Consider the following 18,077-nt stretch of genomic DNA (forward strand, 5'->3'; position numbering starts at 1 on the left):
TAGCTTCCAATAATTTGAAGATGCTTCTTAATGAGTCGTCCAGCCCCTTTGTAGCTTTCTCCCAAATTCGTGCAGCTAAAGCCGAAATTATTCCTTGAAAATGCTTAGATCGAGCTCGAGTGATCAGTTCGCTAGGAAGCTTGATTGGAACTCGATTGAAGTCGGCTGATCCCTTGGGCGAGTTTGTATCAGGTACGATGCTCCAAAAACTTCCTGTGTTTTGTTGTACACCTATACTATAGTACAATTTGACCTGTATACTTGCGGACATCGCCGATTCAATTCTATATATTTTTGGTGTGCTATTTTTTACTATAAACGATAATACGTTTATAGGCAGTCACAAGCTAAGTCCTCAAGTATTTTTTAAATTAAAACTTAGTAACTATTGAACTTAGGGGTGAGCAAAACTCGATTCGACTCGAAAAATTAAAAAAAATTCAAATTTCGAGTTAAACGAATCGAGTTATTCGAGTTATTCGAATCAACTCGAATTTTTTTTTCAAATTTCGAGTTCGAATCGAGTTGAGTTTTCGAATTCGAATAACTCGAATAATTCGAATATCAAACTATAATATTTTACATTTTTACCCCAAACTCCCAAACCTTTTTACTTTTCCCTCAAAACTTTTACTCCTTTCCACTTTCCCCCCAAAACTTTTACTCCCCTCCCCTCCTAACCCCCCAATCTACCAAAAATCCATTTCTCACCAAAATTTTACTCTCCCATTTATTTTTTCTCAAAATTTTACTCCCAAAAACCATCAAAACCTTTTATTTTCCCCCAAAATTTTTACTCCCTCCCACTTTTCCCCTAAAACTTTTATTACCTTCCCATCCCACCTCCCATTTATCCCAAACCTCCCCCTCCAATTTTTTTAATATTTTCTCTCCAAAATTTTACTCCCCCTATTTACTTTCCCTCAAACTTTTATTCCTCAAAACTTTTTATTTTTCCCCTAAACTTTTACTTCTCACCATTTACTCTCAAATAAAAAATCAAAATTATCCAAAAAAATTACTAAACATAAATAGTAATAATTTTATTTATATCTACTATTTATATTATTAAATTAAATTTCACATTTTATATTATTTATATTATTGAATTGTTTAGTCATATTGAATATTTATATTAAAATTGAATTATTAATTATGCCATAAAATATTCGTGTTAAAATTTTATATTGGTATTAATTTCACATTTTATTTTTAAAATAACTTTTATTAAAAAATTATATTTTTACATTTAATATATTTTTTAATTCTAAAATACATAGTGACAAGAATCTGAAGATAATTGAAACAACTAAGCAAGCAAAGAAGCTAACCAATATATAAAAAATTAATAAATAAATTATGAAGTGATGAAAGTTAATAAAAAATTTGATTAATGTGGACAAATTTTATTACGATGGGTGACAATGGTTACAAGGACCCAAAATTATTTTTTTAAATTTAACTAAAAACAAATATATTCGATTCGAATTCCATCTCACTCGACTCGATTCGAGAAAACTTCAAATAAAGTTAGGATGATAAAATGAGATTCGAAAACTCGATTAACTCGAAAATTTTCGATTCGATCGAATGCTCACCCCTAATTGAACTTTTACAATTTAGTCCCTAAATTAGTGATTTTTTCAGTCATGCTAACTCTGTAAATATTCTTATTTTATCTTTATAGACTCAATTTGTGGGAATGAGATCCCGACACTATATTTTCCGGCATCGACAAAAGTCTAATCGTTACATAACGAGAATGATTAATTTACACAATTATATTAATAACCAAAATAACACCAACTTTATTTTACAATAACCAGGAATAATTCTAAATTTGATTAAAGCATAGAACACATGGCAGAATATGACCTAATCAATAATTCTAATTAAAAGGTGAATTTATTTTTTCGAAAAAAAAAAGTTTTTGTACATGCAGTACTTTTTTGTGAATTCTCTCCGAGAAAATGATGAGATGAGGTGAGGTGAGGTGGGGTGAGTTGAGGTGAGTTGAGGTGAGGTGGGCAACCGTAGTGCCAGAGATACGGGAAAACAAGAAGAAGGCGGTTTCAATTCGCGGCTGGCTGGCTGGCTGGCTGCTGAGACTTGAGAGAGAGACAGAGAGAGAGAGAGAGAGAGAGAGAGAGAGGGAGGAAACAAGACTAAACAAAAGAATAGAAGAAAAGAGCTTCCATTTTCCTGCATTATTTACACGCATTTGCTCTGAATTTTTAGTGTGATCAAAGCGATAGTGTTAAACGTGAGGGAAAAGAGGGCGGAGTAGAGGGGGGGGAATGAAAGGTGGGAGTGGTGGTGGTGGTGGAGTTGCTCCCGCGAAGCGCCGATGGAGAGGTCTGGCCATTGCTGTCCTCTTTCTTGTGGTCCTCTCAATGCTTGTTCCCCTTGGATTTTTGCTTGGCCTACACAGTGGCTTTCACTCTGCAGGTGCCTTTATCAACTTACAATTAGATCTGTTTTTGGTTAGGGCATCTGCAGCGCTTGCCCTCATTTTATCCGATCGGAATCAGAGTCTTAGATCTGGAATTCGCTCAATCTTTTCTTATTGTTTATTTTTTTGGCTCCTTTTCTTACTCTACGTTTCTACTCTAACGCTCGCTTGTTTGTTTATTAGCAAATGAACCAGATCTCTGATGCTACCCACTCATATATGCTCTTTTAGCGAAACAAAATTATTCATCCGTGCACATTTACCACTTCTCATTTTATTTGGTTTCATTTGCAGGACATATTCCTCTTCAACGCCCTTCACCTTCGGTAAGCATTTTATCTTGTCCATTCCATTTACTGCCATTCACAATCACTCCGTTTGTCTTCATGCACTTTCTTTTCTATTACATTCTTGGCTATATGATCTTTCAAATTATGATCTCTAATGAACAAAAACCTTCCATTTCTGGTCTCATTAATTTTGGTTGCGAAATGTTTCATGGTTTACATCATTATGCTGCTTAAATCACTTTCTTGATTCTCAAATGCAACAATGCTTTATTAAAAAAAAGAAGAAGAAGAAGGAAACGTCAAAAACAATTCATGCTTTAAACTTTCTGACAGGGGGATCGCTCAAGCCATATAGATAATCTCGTGAGAAAATTAGGGCCTACTCTACCAAAGGTTGGTTTTTATGGTGCTCCTCTATCTCCCCCCTCCCGGGAATATGATGTGTTTTTCTTTTTTCTTTTGCCTTCTCTCTACTTGCCCTGAATTTATAATTTGTGTTGATAATGCTTAATCATTTGCAACAATTACAAATGGATGATCGGCCAGCTATATCCTCATGTCAGTTATGCGAGATAACTTCTAAAGTGTAACGTGGGGTCTTTTAATAGAATTGAATGGATCCATTTCACACGTCTAGTCATCTTATCTGGTAGTCAGATTCTGATACGCTTTTGGTTTCTTTTTGGGTTTTACATTGGATATAAAGTTATTTGCGGGAAATTTTTGTATGCTTTGTTTGGCTGAAGCACTCAAAAATAAGTCTCACCGATTACTGAGAAATAAGACAACCAATGCAGTGTACAACTAAACTCACCTAGTTTTAAAGTTCATCTATCCTCAGACAAACTTCTTTCTTCGTTGAGCTTGTAGATGATATGCTCAAGAATTGACATAAGTAGTTTTACACTCTGGTCAATGAGATATGTCTCATAACGAAGAGTAACATTTGAATAATATTAAGACAAGCAAGACTGGAAAATAAAGGAAATTTATTGTTTAGGTGATTAGAGACAGACGTGACTTGGTAGGATAAGAACTCTTTTTTACCTCTTGATTGGTATTTTGGTAGTGTATCCAAAATATAAAATGAACTAATCTTTAACTGTGTAAGAAGTTAAACCACTCAGTCATATTTCAAAATAGGATAAAAATATGTTTGGTTTTCTATTTAGGAAAATAAAATAAGAAAAGGAGTTAATGAGGGTGAAAAATGGTATACTGCCATCAACTGTTTCAGAGAAAATTCTCTAATAGTTCGAGAGCTTGTATTATGTATTAATATGTTGCAACTTCATTCATCTCTTATGATCAATCTTACTTTTTTCAAAGTCTCAAGGAATAGAAATTTCACGGGATCAAAATTATATGAAGAGCCTTTCGTATTTAAAACTAAGTATTGGCTCTATTTTATGTTTTGATAACTGTTATTGCCTAAAGAAAGAATTTTAATACGTGTTCCTATCCAAAATAAATGAAGTAAAAAAGATATATAGATCCTATCATATAAATGGTCCTTGGATAGCAATCTGAGCTTGTCTACTTATCTTCTGGCTATGTCAGAAAATTCCTTAAAGCAGACATCTTTGGAGATTATATATACTTATGTTGCCAAAAAGTTGACATTCACATTTGCATGTCTATTAGACATGAGAATGAACAGATATTGAGTTGGACGGCTGCCTTTACTCATATTCTAAGCTGTTTTAACATGTTAGTTTTGACCCTGGCAAAATTGGAAAAATTGCTGTTTTTTTTTATTTTTTTATTTTTTATATTTAAAATAGAATATTTAAAATAGCCATGTCTATAATTACTCCACTCAAAAGTTTGAAACATCAGGTCTTATGCATATAGGGGTGGTTCTTGTGCTAGCTCATTAAGCTACGCAGTTACCAAGCAAGATAATCTGTTCTACAAAAAATGCCTGACACTTGCTGGTAGAGATGCTGTGCTCTGTTATAAACCGGAATCTAAGCTAGAACCTAGAATGAAGCGAAAAATTACCTATGCTGGTTTGGGGAAAAACTAGGCATACTGGTCAGTACCAATAGTATTGACAACCATGAAAGGAATGACTAAAGATGGAGATGTACTTCTACGATTTTAGATCGGCCTTGCTTATGCTTGAACTATAGCTTAGGCCTCAGGGTAGGTTCTGTACATTGCTCTAGTATGCTGGCTTTTGAGGGTTAAAACACCAACCTTCTCTTCCCCTTCTTTTTATTCTTTTCTTTCCTGCCTCTCTCTCTCCCCCTCATATTTTGGAGAAATTGAAAGATGCTAGTAGCCTAGGTCTTATACATGTTTGCATTTGACCTATTTTTCTTCTTCTTTTAAAGGATGTTCTTAAAGGGTTTGTAAATGAAGCTAAAAATGAAACCAGCAGTATCAATGCTACACCTAGAACTGAGCAGAAGAAAGGTATGGTTGAACTCATATTTTTAAACTGTGTCCCAGATAAATGTTCCATGCCCTTTAATTAGATTTAGGTTTGAACCCATCTTTTTTTCCCCTTTTCTTTCAAATGTCTACAGGCATTCCAATTCCACCTCAAGTTGTGATGCAACCGTTTACCAGTAAAAATGTATGCATATTGCTGAAAAGTTTGTTCTAGCTATTTAATATAGCTTTGTAGTGTCTATAATATATCATCTCAAGATAATTTTCTTTCTCTCACAGATTAGTAGAATTAATGGTAAAGCAAAAATGAAATCTGATGTTGATGAAAGTGAGGGGTTTTGTGATTTGAAATATGGGAGCTATTGCATTTGGCGTGAAGAAAATAGGGAAGAAATGCAAGATTCCATGGTGAAGAAATTGAAGGATCAGCTTTTCGTTGCCAGGGCATATTTTCCTAGTATTGCAAAAATCCCAGCACAGAGCAAGTTGTCTGGTGAATTGAAACAAAATATTCAAGAAGTGGAGCATGTCCTTAGTGAAAGTACTACAGATGCTGATCTTCCTCCAGAGTAAGTTATGGAACTAGAAATGAGGATACTGATTTGTTTAGGAACTAGAAATGCTAGTTTATGTATAGAATTTGTACTCCCTCTGTTTCAAATTGAATGTCCACTATGGCACACTCCTTTAGTAATGGGGTATTTTGGCCATTATTTTTCAAAATTTATCCTTCACATGTCATAAAAGCTAGAGGGGCCACCATAAGTTTACATTTCTGTGAAGGAAACATTGGAAAAACTTATTCGAGTTAGGGAAAGTGGACAGTATTTAAAACATCCTAAAATAAGTAAAACTGAACATACAAATTGAAACAGATATGATATGGATGATTTTTCCTTTTGCACTCTAATCTGTTCATGTATTTTCCCTCCATGCTGTATTAGATGTTTATCTTTCACCTGAAGTGTTTTTGTGCTGCATCTGGTAGAACAATGTCATTTGCCTGTATGGTTTTTAAATAGCTCTCTAAGTGTTCCTGATCACTTGATATAACCTTATCTAAGTCAAGCTGCTCTGACAAACAGTACTAAGTTGAACTCTCTGTCACTGTAATTTAACTTATTCTAGATCCTAAAGATATCACAGGGTGGGTTCAACAACTTGGTGGGTAGTGCTATCTGCTTTGGTCAAGCAATTTTTTTGATACATATATATATAATTCTGTCATTTTGGCAATGGTCAGATGAATAGTGGTCACAGTATTCCTCTTTTCTTATAGCCAGCGACAATATTCATTTTTCTTTCATAAGCATGAAAGTGTTTGTTACTGGTTTGCATCAGGATTCAGAAGAAATCACGAAGGATGGAAGCTGTGATAGCAAGAGCCAAATCAGTCTCTTTGGATTGTAATAACGTTGACAAGAAATTGAGACAAATATTTGACTTGACTGAGGATGAAGCTAACTTTCACATGAAGCAGAGTGCCTTTCTCTACCAACTTGCTGTCCAGACAATGCCCAAGAGCCTGCACTGCCTGTCTATGAGACTAACTGTGGAATATTTCAGAGACCATTTGTTTGATAAGGAGCTCTCTGAGAAATATTCTGATCCCACATTGCAACATTATGTTATATTCTCCAATAATGTTATCGCTTCTTCAGTTGTAATAAACTCAACTGTTGTGCATGCAAGAGTATGTTTTAGTTATTCTTTGACCTCATTTCATTGTTTTATACCTATATTCAACTAGTGACACTGACTGGTTATCCTGCATATTTCAGGACACTGTAAACCAGGTTTTTCATGTGCTGACTGATTGGCAGAATTACTATGCAATGAAACATTGGTTCCTCCGGAATACTTTTAGGGATGCTGTTGTTCAGGTGTTGAACATTGAAGATTCAGATTCCTATGGTAAAGCAACTCTATCTCACCTGACATTACCTGTGGAGTTTCGAGTTTCCTTTCCTAGCAATGATAGTGCACCAGCAATACATAATAGAACACAATATGTATCCATTTTTTCTCATTCTCATTATCTTCTTCCTGAGATATTCAAAAACTTGGAGAAAGTTGTGGTTTTGGATGATGATGTTGTTGTTCAGCAAGACTTGTCAGCACTATGGAGCCTCAACATGGGAGGGAAAGTGACTGGTGCTATAGAAATTTGCTCGGTAAAAATGGATCAACTGCAAAGTTATTTGGGTGAACACAGCTTCCAAAAACATTCCTGTTCTTGGATGTCAGGATTGAATGTAATTGATCTCGCCAGGTGGAGAGACCTAGACATCTCTGAAACTTACTGGAAGTTGGTGAAAGAGGTGCGTCAATTCTTATGTTGGATAATATCTCTTATCAGTTTGATTAATGTGCAAAACGCTGAATAAAAATGACACTAATTACATTACATGGTCTGTAATCAACCTCCAACTTAAACCCGTTTAAAATATAATGTTTGTATATTTTAGTGCAGCATCTTTGGCAACAGTTTTTCACTCCACTAGAATGTAGAAATGAGGTATTTATCAGTTAATGAACAGTTTGTTTTGAAATGGTTGGAGCTTAAAATGTTAATAATTTCTGCTGGTATTGACTTCATTTTGTACATGAACAGCAGGTCAGCATGAAAGAGGGATCGGCTTTGCTTGCGACTTTGCTTAGTTTTCAGGACCAAATATATGCCCTTGACAGGGTGTGGGTTTTATCGGGCCTTGGTCATGACTATGGACTTGATATAGAAGGCATCAAGAAAGCTGCAGTTTTGCACTATAATGGAAATATGAAACCTTGGCTTGATTTGGGAATTCCAAAATACAAGGAATACTGGAAGAAGTTTCTGAACCATGAAGATCAATATCTAAGCGAGTGCAATGTAAATCGATAATGAGCTGGTGCTGAGGTTGAGCCTTTGGATACTTGGAAAGTTGAGAGCTCAAGGAGCTAAGTGCTGAAAATTTTGAGATTGAGCGAGAATTTTGAAGGGTATTAGATGGGAACAAAGTGTAGCTGTAATGACCTCGACCTTGATGGGTGTATGTTTCTGATTTTTGGTTTTCGGGTAAAATAAAAGGATTGCTCAACCTTGAGGTTGAGTTCGCTGGAGGTGGCTACAGCAGGGTGGGGGCAAGATGGATTAGAGATTTTGCAGTGATTGATTGTTGGAGAATGAATGCAAGTTAGCTTATGCAGATGGTAGTAGGAAGACAGCATCATTTATCTGCTTCTAACTGTGGTACAGTGAATTAATTAATGTGAGAAACCTTGACAAATAAGGAATTATGTATACAGAGAGAAGAGAAGGGTGTCCAATGATTCGGCTTTGATTTTACTGCCATTCAACAACACTCAGAAATAATATGCATCGTTATCACGTATTGTTGGTGAGAATTGAGGTGGTGGTGTCATGTGCCCTTCATGTTTGGATTTTATCTTTGTTATAGTCGATTTTTTAGTTTGTTACTTTGATGTTGGATCTCTCAATTATCAAATGAATTTATTTAACATGCTTGCTGCGTTTTTCTCATATATGCTTAGTCACATTACTTTTATTTTTTTATCTTTTTTCTTAAAATAATATAATATACAATAAAATTATATTATCCATAAATATTCTAAATTATGAATTTAATTTTGCAAATTTTGATTTCCTGATACAATCGAATATTTACTGTCACAATTTAATCATATCAAGTAGGACTTAGCAAAACTAGATTCGATTCGAAACAATTGAAAAAAAATTTGAATTTCAAGTTAAACGAATCGAGTTAATCGAATCAATTCAAATTTTTCTTTCAAATTTTGAGTTCGAGTCGAGTTGAATTTTGAATTCGAATAATTCAAATATAAACCATATTTTTTTATTTTTAAAATATATTTTTTATTTTTAAAATACACTACAAGTAAAAGAAAAGTAACTTCTAAAATCCCTAAGCAGCCCATGCCCTATTCCTCTTTCCTTTTTTTCCCAATCCACCTCCACCGATCCACCTCCGGTCCTCCACACGGCTCCACCCAATTCCAGAATCAGAGGTTAGAGCAGTGCTTCTACCGTTCCATGTCTTCTACCTTTGAATTTCAAAGTTATGTTAACTTTTATTCCTTTCCTCACACTGTATTTCTTTACACTGTATTTCTTCCTCCTTACACTGATCCATCAATTTTCTTCATCTCATCTTCCAATCTTTGAAGATAATCCGTAATCTTGGATAACCTTTGAAACCCATTTTTGATCTTCGAAACTTCTTTCAGAAACTCAGATATAGTTTTCGGTACATAAACCAAACTCAAATCCAAGCTTTGAGGACCAAATCCAAACTCAAATCGTCGATAACCAAACTCCTTTCTTCTGCTCTACCAGGCGTTTCATTTATTTATTTTTTCAATTTTATTTTCAGGGTTTGGACATACATGGCCGAATCTATATAAACGAACAAGGGATTAACGCACAGGTACTTTGTCAGTCGCCCCTTGCGTTTTTTTATTAATTAATAATTGAACAAATAGTTACAGTCCATTATTCAAGGCGATTTGAGCATTGTCATTACTGTCATATTCTACCACTCCATAATTTGGTGACGAATCGACATTGTTTTTCTGCTCATTTGATTTTTCTGGCTCGACTAAACAAAAGGGTGTTTTTTATCCCTTTTTTTTGCTAACGAAAATGAAATATTAGGTTGCAAATGCTAGTGCTTGCTTCATTTTTGACATTGTACAGTTATTTTCAAATTTAAACTACAGAAATTTTAGTAATTGAAAATGCATATAGTTCTCATATGCTTTTCCATGTATGTACAAGCATATTTTTCCTATCTTCATTCAGCACCCTCTTGGTGCTTAGTTCCTTCCAGCATATTGATTAATTGTAGAAGATAGTGTAGTTTGGTCTTTTTTGTTCTCTTCTTTCCCTCCCATTCCTCCTTTCCTTTTAAAGTACTCAAGTCGTATGTTGTTTGGAAAAACAAGGGCAGAGTATTTCTTGAATGCAAGTAAATGATTGATATTGATGGCAGTGCTAGAAAGTTGCATAGCTTGGTTTGCAGTGCATAATGCCTATCAGATTCCTTGGAGGAGTAGTTCATGTTTTGCCACTAATAATTTCTTCTGTACCCCTTCATTTTGCAGTATAGTGGGCCCTCAAAACATTCTTTTGCATATGTTGAATGGTTAAAAGAAGATGACAGATTTTGAGATATACTAGTTCAAACATCTCCTGCGTTTAACGAGCATGCCTTTCCCAAACTGAACTTGCGATATAAGCCTTCACTTGTACAAGTAAGCAATATGTTTATGTGTCTGCCTGTCTGTCCTTGCATATTTGTTTAATTGTATCCAAATTTGATTTATTCCTTTTCTCTTTTGCTGCTTTTTGGTCTTCATAATTGTATTGTGTTCTTTTTTCTGTGATGCAGTATACACATTTGCCTTTAGCTAATTACTCTTGTAAAAGGCTTACATATTAGTTGTAACTGTTTAACATAGAATTTCTTGATGGAATGTTTAACTGTTTTAAATTGAATACTATTACACTCCCACCGGTATTTAAATCCTAATGGAAGAAGCATATTAATTGTAACTTCATAATTCATAAAATAGCTACCTTTAATGTAACCTTAGCATGCATGCTGTTGATATGTTTCATAAAGGATTCAACAAACTTAGAAAGATGAAATTAGGTGGAAATAACAGGATGAAAGGTACAAGATTCAAAGCTAAAAACACCCTCACCTTGTGTCTCCAACATGTAGGTGAACCTTATTTCAAGTAAATGAAGGAACATTCAGATCTTGTAAAGGGAGGCTAGGTATATGGAATGTGAAAGAGCCATCTTTTTTCTATGATTCAAGTCGACTGGCTTCCTAACATACTGAAAGGACAAAATGTTACACGGTTAAATCCCTATTCCCTTGTTTTTCTCACAATATAGTTCAACTGGTCAACTTAACAGTATCTAATAATCCCTAGTTGTCCTACATATTGTAGCATGAACTTTCAAAATTGTATTTGTGGTCTAACTTTATGGATCTGTGTTCTTCCAGCTTGTGAACTAGGTTCAGAAGCATCTGATTTCAGTATTAGGATTTTTCTTATGTTTAGGATGGAACTATTTGTTAAACTTGCATTTGATGATTGTGACTATAGACAATTTTTCATTAATCTCATTGTTCTTTTGATGTTTGGGCATTTGTATACCTTATTTCTGTCTCTCTTCTTTTGAATTTTGTTGTGTTCTTTTGGTGTAGGTTTCTATTGTATTTTGGACTTTTGCTTATGTTTTTTTTATTATAATGTTGTTTATTTCGACTCATGCTATTTACTTGGACTTTTACTTATGTTTTTTTTTTATTATAATCTTTTTGTATTATTTTATTTATTTATTTGGAATCATGTTGTTTATTTGGGTTGATGTTGTGTTACTTTTATTTATTCACTTATTTACTTCAATTTTTTGTTGTATGATTATGTTTAAAAACTTTAAAGAAAATTATTTTTTGAAAAATTACATAAAAATAAACAACAACAAATTTATTTTATTTTTAAACTTAACTCGAACAAATAATTCGATTCGATTTTTATCTCACTCGATTCGATTCGATAAAACTTCAAATAAAGTTAGGATGATAAAATGAGATTCGAAAACTCGATTAACTCGAAAATTTTTGATTCGATTCAATTCGATCAAATGCTCACCCCTAATATTAAGATTATGAAAGAAATGCCGATTGAGCATGGAATTTTTATTAAAATATTTTATTTCAAACTTAATTCTTAAAATATGTAATTTTTTTTGAGGTTATCTCGCATCAAGATTTGTGGGTTATAATTTTTTCTTAGAATTCATGCTCTCGGTGAGAAGAGCACATGAAGTACAACTTTTTGGACCTTGTCAAATATGGGGGTTAAAAGTGTTATATAATTTGTTAAAGTACTTGGTGATAAGATGAATAAAGAACAATGATAACATCAATGAAGGTGGATATTTATAAGTATGAGCTCTAAATATAAAGATTTGCTAATGATAAAATATTTGACACTAAATTACTAAAGAATATTTAGAAGTGAAATTAAAGAATAAAGATTTAAAGATTTTTCTTTTGATTTTTATGTTTGGATATTGTACTCTTAAGTCGTCAAGTATTCTTGATTTGAATTTATACCTTATAATTAATTTTTGAACGCTTGGAGCTGTTGGAGATTTTAGCCATTAGAATAATTAATCTCTAACATTTAATGAACTATTCAAGGTTAAGTCTCGATACTTGGAGGAAAATATAAAGACTTGGCTAAAAAATAACTGTTAGAAATCTTGAGATCTCAAGACTTGACAAACAAATCTTGAGATTTGATGTCATACCCCAAGTTTGATGGATTCAAGAATTAGGCGTAGAATTGTGAAGCTATTTGCTTGGTGTAGTGTAATCTGCCAATTTTCAGTCCTTAGGTGGATTAGATTCTAGCGTAATGTATACGACATAAAAGTGAACAAGGATGTTGTCTCAGGATATTCTAATGTTTAAGAAAAGATCAGGATAAGCGAAGAGTAACTTGGTGAGACTTGTAACACCCTATACTCAGCTCGATTGCCGGGCCCGAATATAAAGATGCCACACCGCCGTCTCACTACTTTTGCACTACAATGTTCATTATTTTTAAGCCGACACATGTCATTCACGACATTCGCACAGGTTTTAAGACATACATGTATTAGTCATCATTAAAACATGTTAAACATACTACATTCGATCTCTTAACATGAGTAAGACATGTGTTGGGTTCTCATAGCAACATTTCCAAGTTAATCACGTAGGTATTAATACTGACCTTAGGGTATCGATATTTTCCTAACATGGTATCGATACCACATGGAAAATTGATACCGAACTTGCATTCTGTTTCTCACCAAAATTCAAAACGTCGAAAATTATCGATACCTTTCTTAAAGTATCGATAAATCTACCTCGAGTATTGATACTCGAGCCAGGATATCGATACCAAATCTCTATTTTGACTTCCTACACGTTTTAAAGCATAGAGATATCATTTTTAAAAACCCGAATATCGATACCTCTGCCTCTGAACATAAAAATACAACATACAAATGTATATATCCATTCCAAATATGTTTCTAACCATCATGCGTCAACTACTAAGACAAATAACCATCCAAACGACTTAATCAATAGCTCAAAATACCAATAGCGTGTCCGAGTAAGTATCATCATGCCATCATCAATATTCATAAACCTAAGCAAATATATAAACTCATAAACCACTAAAAAAAACAAAAGCAAAATTGACAAATAGTCTAAACACCGCATTGCCTTTTTCCCTAGAATGTAAATGAATAAATAACATCTACACGATACTAATGAGCCTTCCTTGAATCACTCCCTCAAAAAAACCACACCGCCACACCATAATGTTACTACTTTGCATATGTTGAAAAGAGTGGGCGAGCTTAACAGTGAATTATTAGAATAACTACAACGCAAACATGTCATCATGTATCCACAACAACCATATAGCACGAACACTTTGTTTTTATGTCTATTGTCATATTCATGCATTATCTAGTAGTCCATTTACATAGCATTTGTATACTCATTCAAGCACATATCTCATATCACATTCATTTAAGCATAAAACATGATTCACACAATCACATATAATATGATAGATTGACACTTGAGTTATGAAACATATAGTGAGCTCTACCATCACACATCGGATACATGTATCTCTAATCACACCAAATGACTCATAGAGTCAAACATGTCTCAAAAGTGAAGCATATGTTTAACACTTTCTTTCCCCTCACATGTGCCGTTGAATGGAGCTTAGCTTACATTCTCTTATCCCTCCAAACATGTCCCAGGGCCTCTACGCTCAAAATCACTATACGTATATGTGAGTACTCACAGCCCTATGGCATGTCAACTATATCCAACAGTTTCAAGATCATAAGGCCAAAATATCCGAAAACAAGCACATATCACTTACCGGTTATTATACACTATCACAGCATAATTGTATTTTTTTTGTAAAACACTACACTGTCATATAACATATATTTATCATGTAACTATTTGCACTTTTCACAACAATTACCATATCCATATATCACATGTTTGAGCATTTCATTACTATGCACAATTTCATAGTCATATAAGCATATAAATTACAAAATAAATATAGATTTAAAAAATCTTACACTCGAAATTTAGAGTAGGGGTTTAGGCTACTACTAAATTCCCAAATAACATATGACTCGTGTATATGAGAAATAATTCCAAACATTCAGCACTTTATGCTTTGGCTGAAAAGCCGAAAGCTCAACTAACTCTTCTTTAACTTTTAGTAGGTTCTAATGAGTCCAAGGCTTCACACACAACAATCATACAATAAACACAATCAAATAAAAACCAAAGGCACACTTAAACCAACCAAAACACAAGCTTAAGCTAAGTTCTCATGTAACTCAAAACCATTAACATGACAAACTTTAAATTCAAATATCTTGGTCTATACTCAGTCTTTTCACCTAAAACCAATTTCGTTCATCTTATAATTCACGTATGACTATTTCCCAACCTTTAAACTATAATAAAATACTCAACTCCTAATGTTAACTTTTTTTGACATGTTTATGGCTACTTTTTGAAAATCCATTTAAAACTCAAGAATTCTTTATGAAACTTCAAAGAAAGTTTAGAAACCTCTTAATCACATTAAAACTAATTGAAAGACACTTTAAAATCACCTTTTTAACTCAAAAATCCCAAAATATACCATTAACGACCTAATCTTAAGCTTTTATCTGAAACATGCAATTTGAGGGCTAATAGTTCTGTTTTAAGGACTAGATATCATGAAAAACTCGTAAGGAATCAAAACATTACCTTTGATTGATGAAAAATCAAACTTTTGCCGCAAACTCGAGAAAACCCAAAAGCTTGACAATGGTGAAATCAATGGAGTTTTAGGTGTTTTAAAGAGATTGTATGGATGTTTAAGGCTTGGGTGTTGAGAGAAATAAAAAACTTATAGTTTGAAAATAAAAGTCGAGCGGTTTAATATTGGGAGAATAAGGGACGACAGTAAGAGAGAGGAGAGGAACAAATTAAGGTGAATCTACTATTGGGGTAAGAAATAGGTTGAAAATTTAAAATCTGGGATAATTGCCTCTTAAAAATTCCCAATTTTGCCCCTTTTCAAATTAGTCCCTAAACCTAAATTAAAAGACTTTTAAAACTTATTTTTGAAAATTGATTCAACTGCTAAGATGCCATAGTCGAATATGATTACGGTTTACCATGCTATGCAATTTTGAGCACTTTAGAGCTAAAATTCCTAAAATACCCTTGAAACTTCTAGGCCCTACTTTGGGATGTTATAGGAGTTATCGGGTGAAAAGATCCATGCGTATCATACTTTTGGTGAAAACTCTCACCATGCTTACTCTTTGCTTATCATGATATTTTCTTAAACATTAGAATATATTGAGACAAAATCCTTAATCACTTTTACGACGTATACATTACGCCAGACTCTAATCTGATCAAGGACTGAAAATTGGTAGATTACACTACAACAAGTAGATAAATTTACAATTCTATGCCTTATTCTCAGCTTTGTCAGATTTAGGGTGTGGCAACTTTCCCCCTTAACAAAATTGTCCTCGAAATTTTCCCAACTTGGAAGAATTCCACTACAATGGCGTATAACTATATGTTCCCGCCAGGCGCATAACAGTAATTAGCGGATTGATTCTTATACTCATAGTAACTTCTTTTCACAGACATACACTTTGGAGATTCCCCTATTGGAAGAATGCCATCAGCCTTCTTAAACTAGCGAACTCAGAACTTGGCGGCCACTCTCGTAATTTCAAGCATTATATAACTTACGCTTTGACAGATGTCAACTTTATATTAGGGAACTTGAACTGTTACCATGAATTAAACTTCTTGCACACATTTATTTCTCTATAAAACTGAAACTCAACACTCTTTTCAAAACACTTTGCTGAATCAATCAGAACTCTAATTTATTTTTTGCTTAAACTTTCTGCTCTCATCGTCTTCAGTTCTAATCTTGCTCAAATGTAATCTTTGCTATTTTTTTATTTCATTCACTCAAAATAGTTAGAAAAACTACCAAAGGGAGGGGCCGAGGTCAAGTTAACTAAAACGTTAACCCCAAAAGTCTAGACTCATTTGGTCCCTAAGGTCTCGGTGATACTCCACTGCATGTGAAGACTCCTATGTACGAATATAGTACCACCCAAGATGAAATACACAAATACTCAGAAACTCGGGGTATTCTCTACTCAAACTTTGCTTACGATTTTAGACGGCCACAGAGGTGTTGCCTAAGCGATAGTACCCGATGCTTTGTCTTTCCCTTAATATTATTGGAGGCTGACTTTCATCTACCACTTCATCATTTCTTTTGTGCAGTGTTGAATGAATATGGCATCGCACTTAGACAACTATTAGCCTTGTCATGGTGGACCTTAATGGCTTACTTCATAGATTGTTACATGCATAATGAGCCTCCACTGCTGGGCGCATTCCAAAAGTTTTACCAATTGAAGATAAAAAGGCAAGGGAATTCTGCTGGAAATGCTCATTTCAGTGTAAGACCAGGTTGTGAGCCTATAATTCAGATAAATATTTTGAACCTACATTTAAGGAAGGATAAATTCATAAGAGTCATTTGCAAACACGAGAATGGATTTGGCTTTCCCACTTGTTGGTCCCTTCCTCAAGAAAATGTTTGTGCACACTGCCAACTAGTGGATTTTCAAGTTGCCTAGAAGCAGTACAAACAACTGAGAAGAGGGCGTGTGCTCGAACTAGTGGAAGTATGGACTTTGGAGTTGGCTCTTTCAAGAAACTAGTGACCTTCATAGTGCTAAGGTTTCGAGTTTAGAGGAGGCAGTGAAAACTGGCAAATAGATTTTAGCCCAAGTACGTGGAACCAATCAAATTTATCAAAACAAGATCAAGCAACTAGACTCCTGTGCTTTTGCCTAAGAGGATAAGTACAAAGATACACAAACTACGTGTACTCACTTGAAAAAGGAGATTAGATCACTGAAGGAGAGAGAATCCTCTCTAAAAGAGCAACTTAGGGCTTAAGAGCAACGCCACAAGGTTGAGTTGTATGGTCTAATCCAGTGAGAGAGATTTTAGAAAATATTAAGAAGACACCACAAAAAACTTGACTTAGGCCCTGCCCGAGTTAAGGTCTAACCTAGTACTTCATACACAAGTGGCTGTTAGTCCACTAGATCTAAGTCAGGTAGATTTCAATTTCCTTCAAGACATTTCTACTTAATCTCCAACTTTAAATATTTATCACCACGAGAGCAAATATTGGGAAACCTTATAAAGGAAGTGGAAACTATAACACTTTGGATCTGGTGGGTCCAAAATTTTGACGTATAGTTGTAAAAAGTCTGTCTAGTGTAGTGTTGTCCGCCCAAATGATTATTTTTACAGATATGTGCGGGCGTATAGTAGCTGCCATAAGAGTAAGAATTTGATTTTATGATATTCTACCTTGTATCAAGGAGAAGTTTGTGTGAAAAGATTAAGAGTAAGTATAGAAAGAGTATTCACCAAAAGTATAGTACGCTTGATTCGTTTGGAATATTATGCTGGTTATATTTTAATTAACATGGTTAGAAATCAACTAAATATTCAAGTTGGATAACTGTGATCATAAGGTATTTAATAATATTTCTCTCGAAAACTGTAGGCCATTAAGAATGCAAGTTCTGAAACGTATGACACTAGTTAAATTCCACTAAGTAAGTTGAGCCATATTTATATATAGGAGATGAGCTCTGAAAGAGTTTTTCTTTCTTTTTCCTTTTCCTTAAGTGGCATTTACTGACACTTCGCTTAAGTGTGAATGTATCTTACATT

At 34.1% G+C, this 18,077-nt stretch overlaps 1 protein-coding gene and 1 long non-coding RNA gene across 7 annotated transcripts; both read left to right on the top strand.

The window, feature by feature from the left end:
- Positions 1–1,919: 1,919 nt before the first annotated feature.
- Positions 1,920–8,665, top strand: LOC107910602 (probable galacturonosyltransferase 7). Of its 6 annotated transcripts, none has more exons than XM_016838500.2 (10): positions 1,920–2,448; positions 2,747–2,778; positions 3,076–3,135; positions 5,082–5,163; positions 5,277–5,326; positions 5,422–5,711; positions 6,484–6,835; positions 6,924–7,463; positions 7,616–7,660; positions 7,760–8,665. In XM_016838500.2, the coding sequence occupies exons 1-10, from the start codon at positions 2,298–2,300 to the stop codon at positions 8,024–8,026; spliced, it is 1,869 nt and encodes a 622-aa protein (XP_016693989.2). In that variant the 5' UTR covers positions 1,920–2,297; the 3' UTR covers positions 8,027–8,665. The 6 variants fall into 6 exon arrangements, with proteins under 6 accessions (XP_016693989.2, XP_016693992.2, XP_016693993.2 ...); XM_016838503.2 differs by having other exon boundaries at positions 7,611–7,660; positions 7,757–7,970; XM_016838504.2 differs by having other exon boundaries at positions 7,611–7,660; positions 7,760–7,945.
- Positions 8,666–9,039: 374 nt separating this feature from the next.
- On the top strand, positions 9,040–11,319 carry LOC107910601 (uncharacterized). Its single transcript, XR_001687689.2, has 3 exons — positions 9,040–9,590; positions 10,267–10,416; positions 10,890–11,319. It is a non-coding gene; the product is annotated as an uncharacterized lncRNA (long non-coding RNA).
- Positions 11,320–18,077: the final 6,758 nt, after the last annotated feature.

This window comes from Gossypium hirsutum, chromosome D02 (assembly GCF_007990345.1).
Source record: "Gossypium hirsutum isolate 1008001.06 chromosome D02, Gossypium_hirsutum_v2.1, whole genome shotgun sequence".
Lineage (NCBI taxonomy): Eukaryota > Viridiplantae > Streptophyta > Magnoliopsida > Malvales > Malvaceae > Gossypium > Gossypium hirsutum.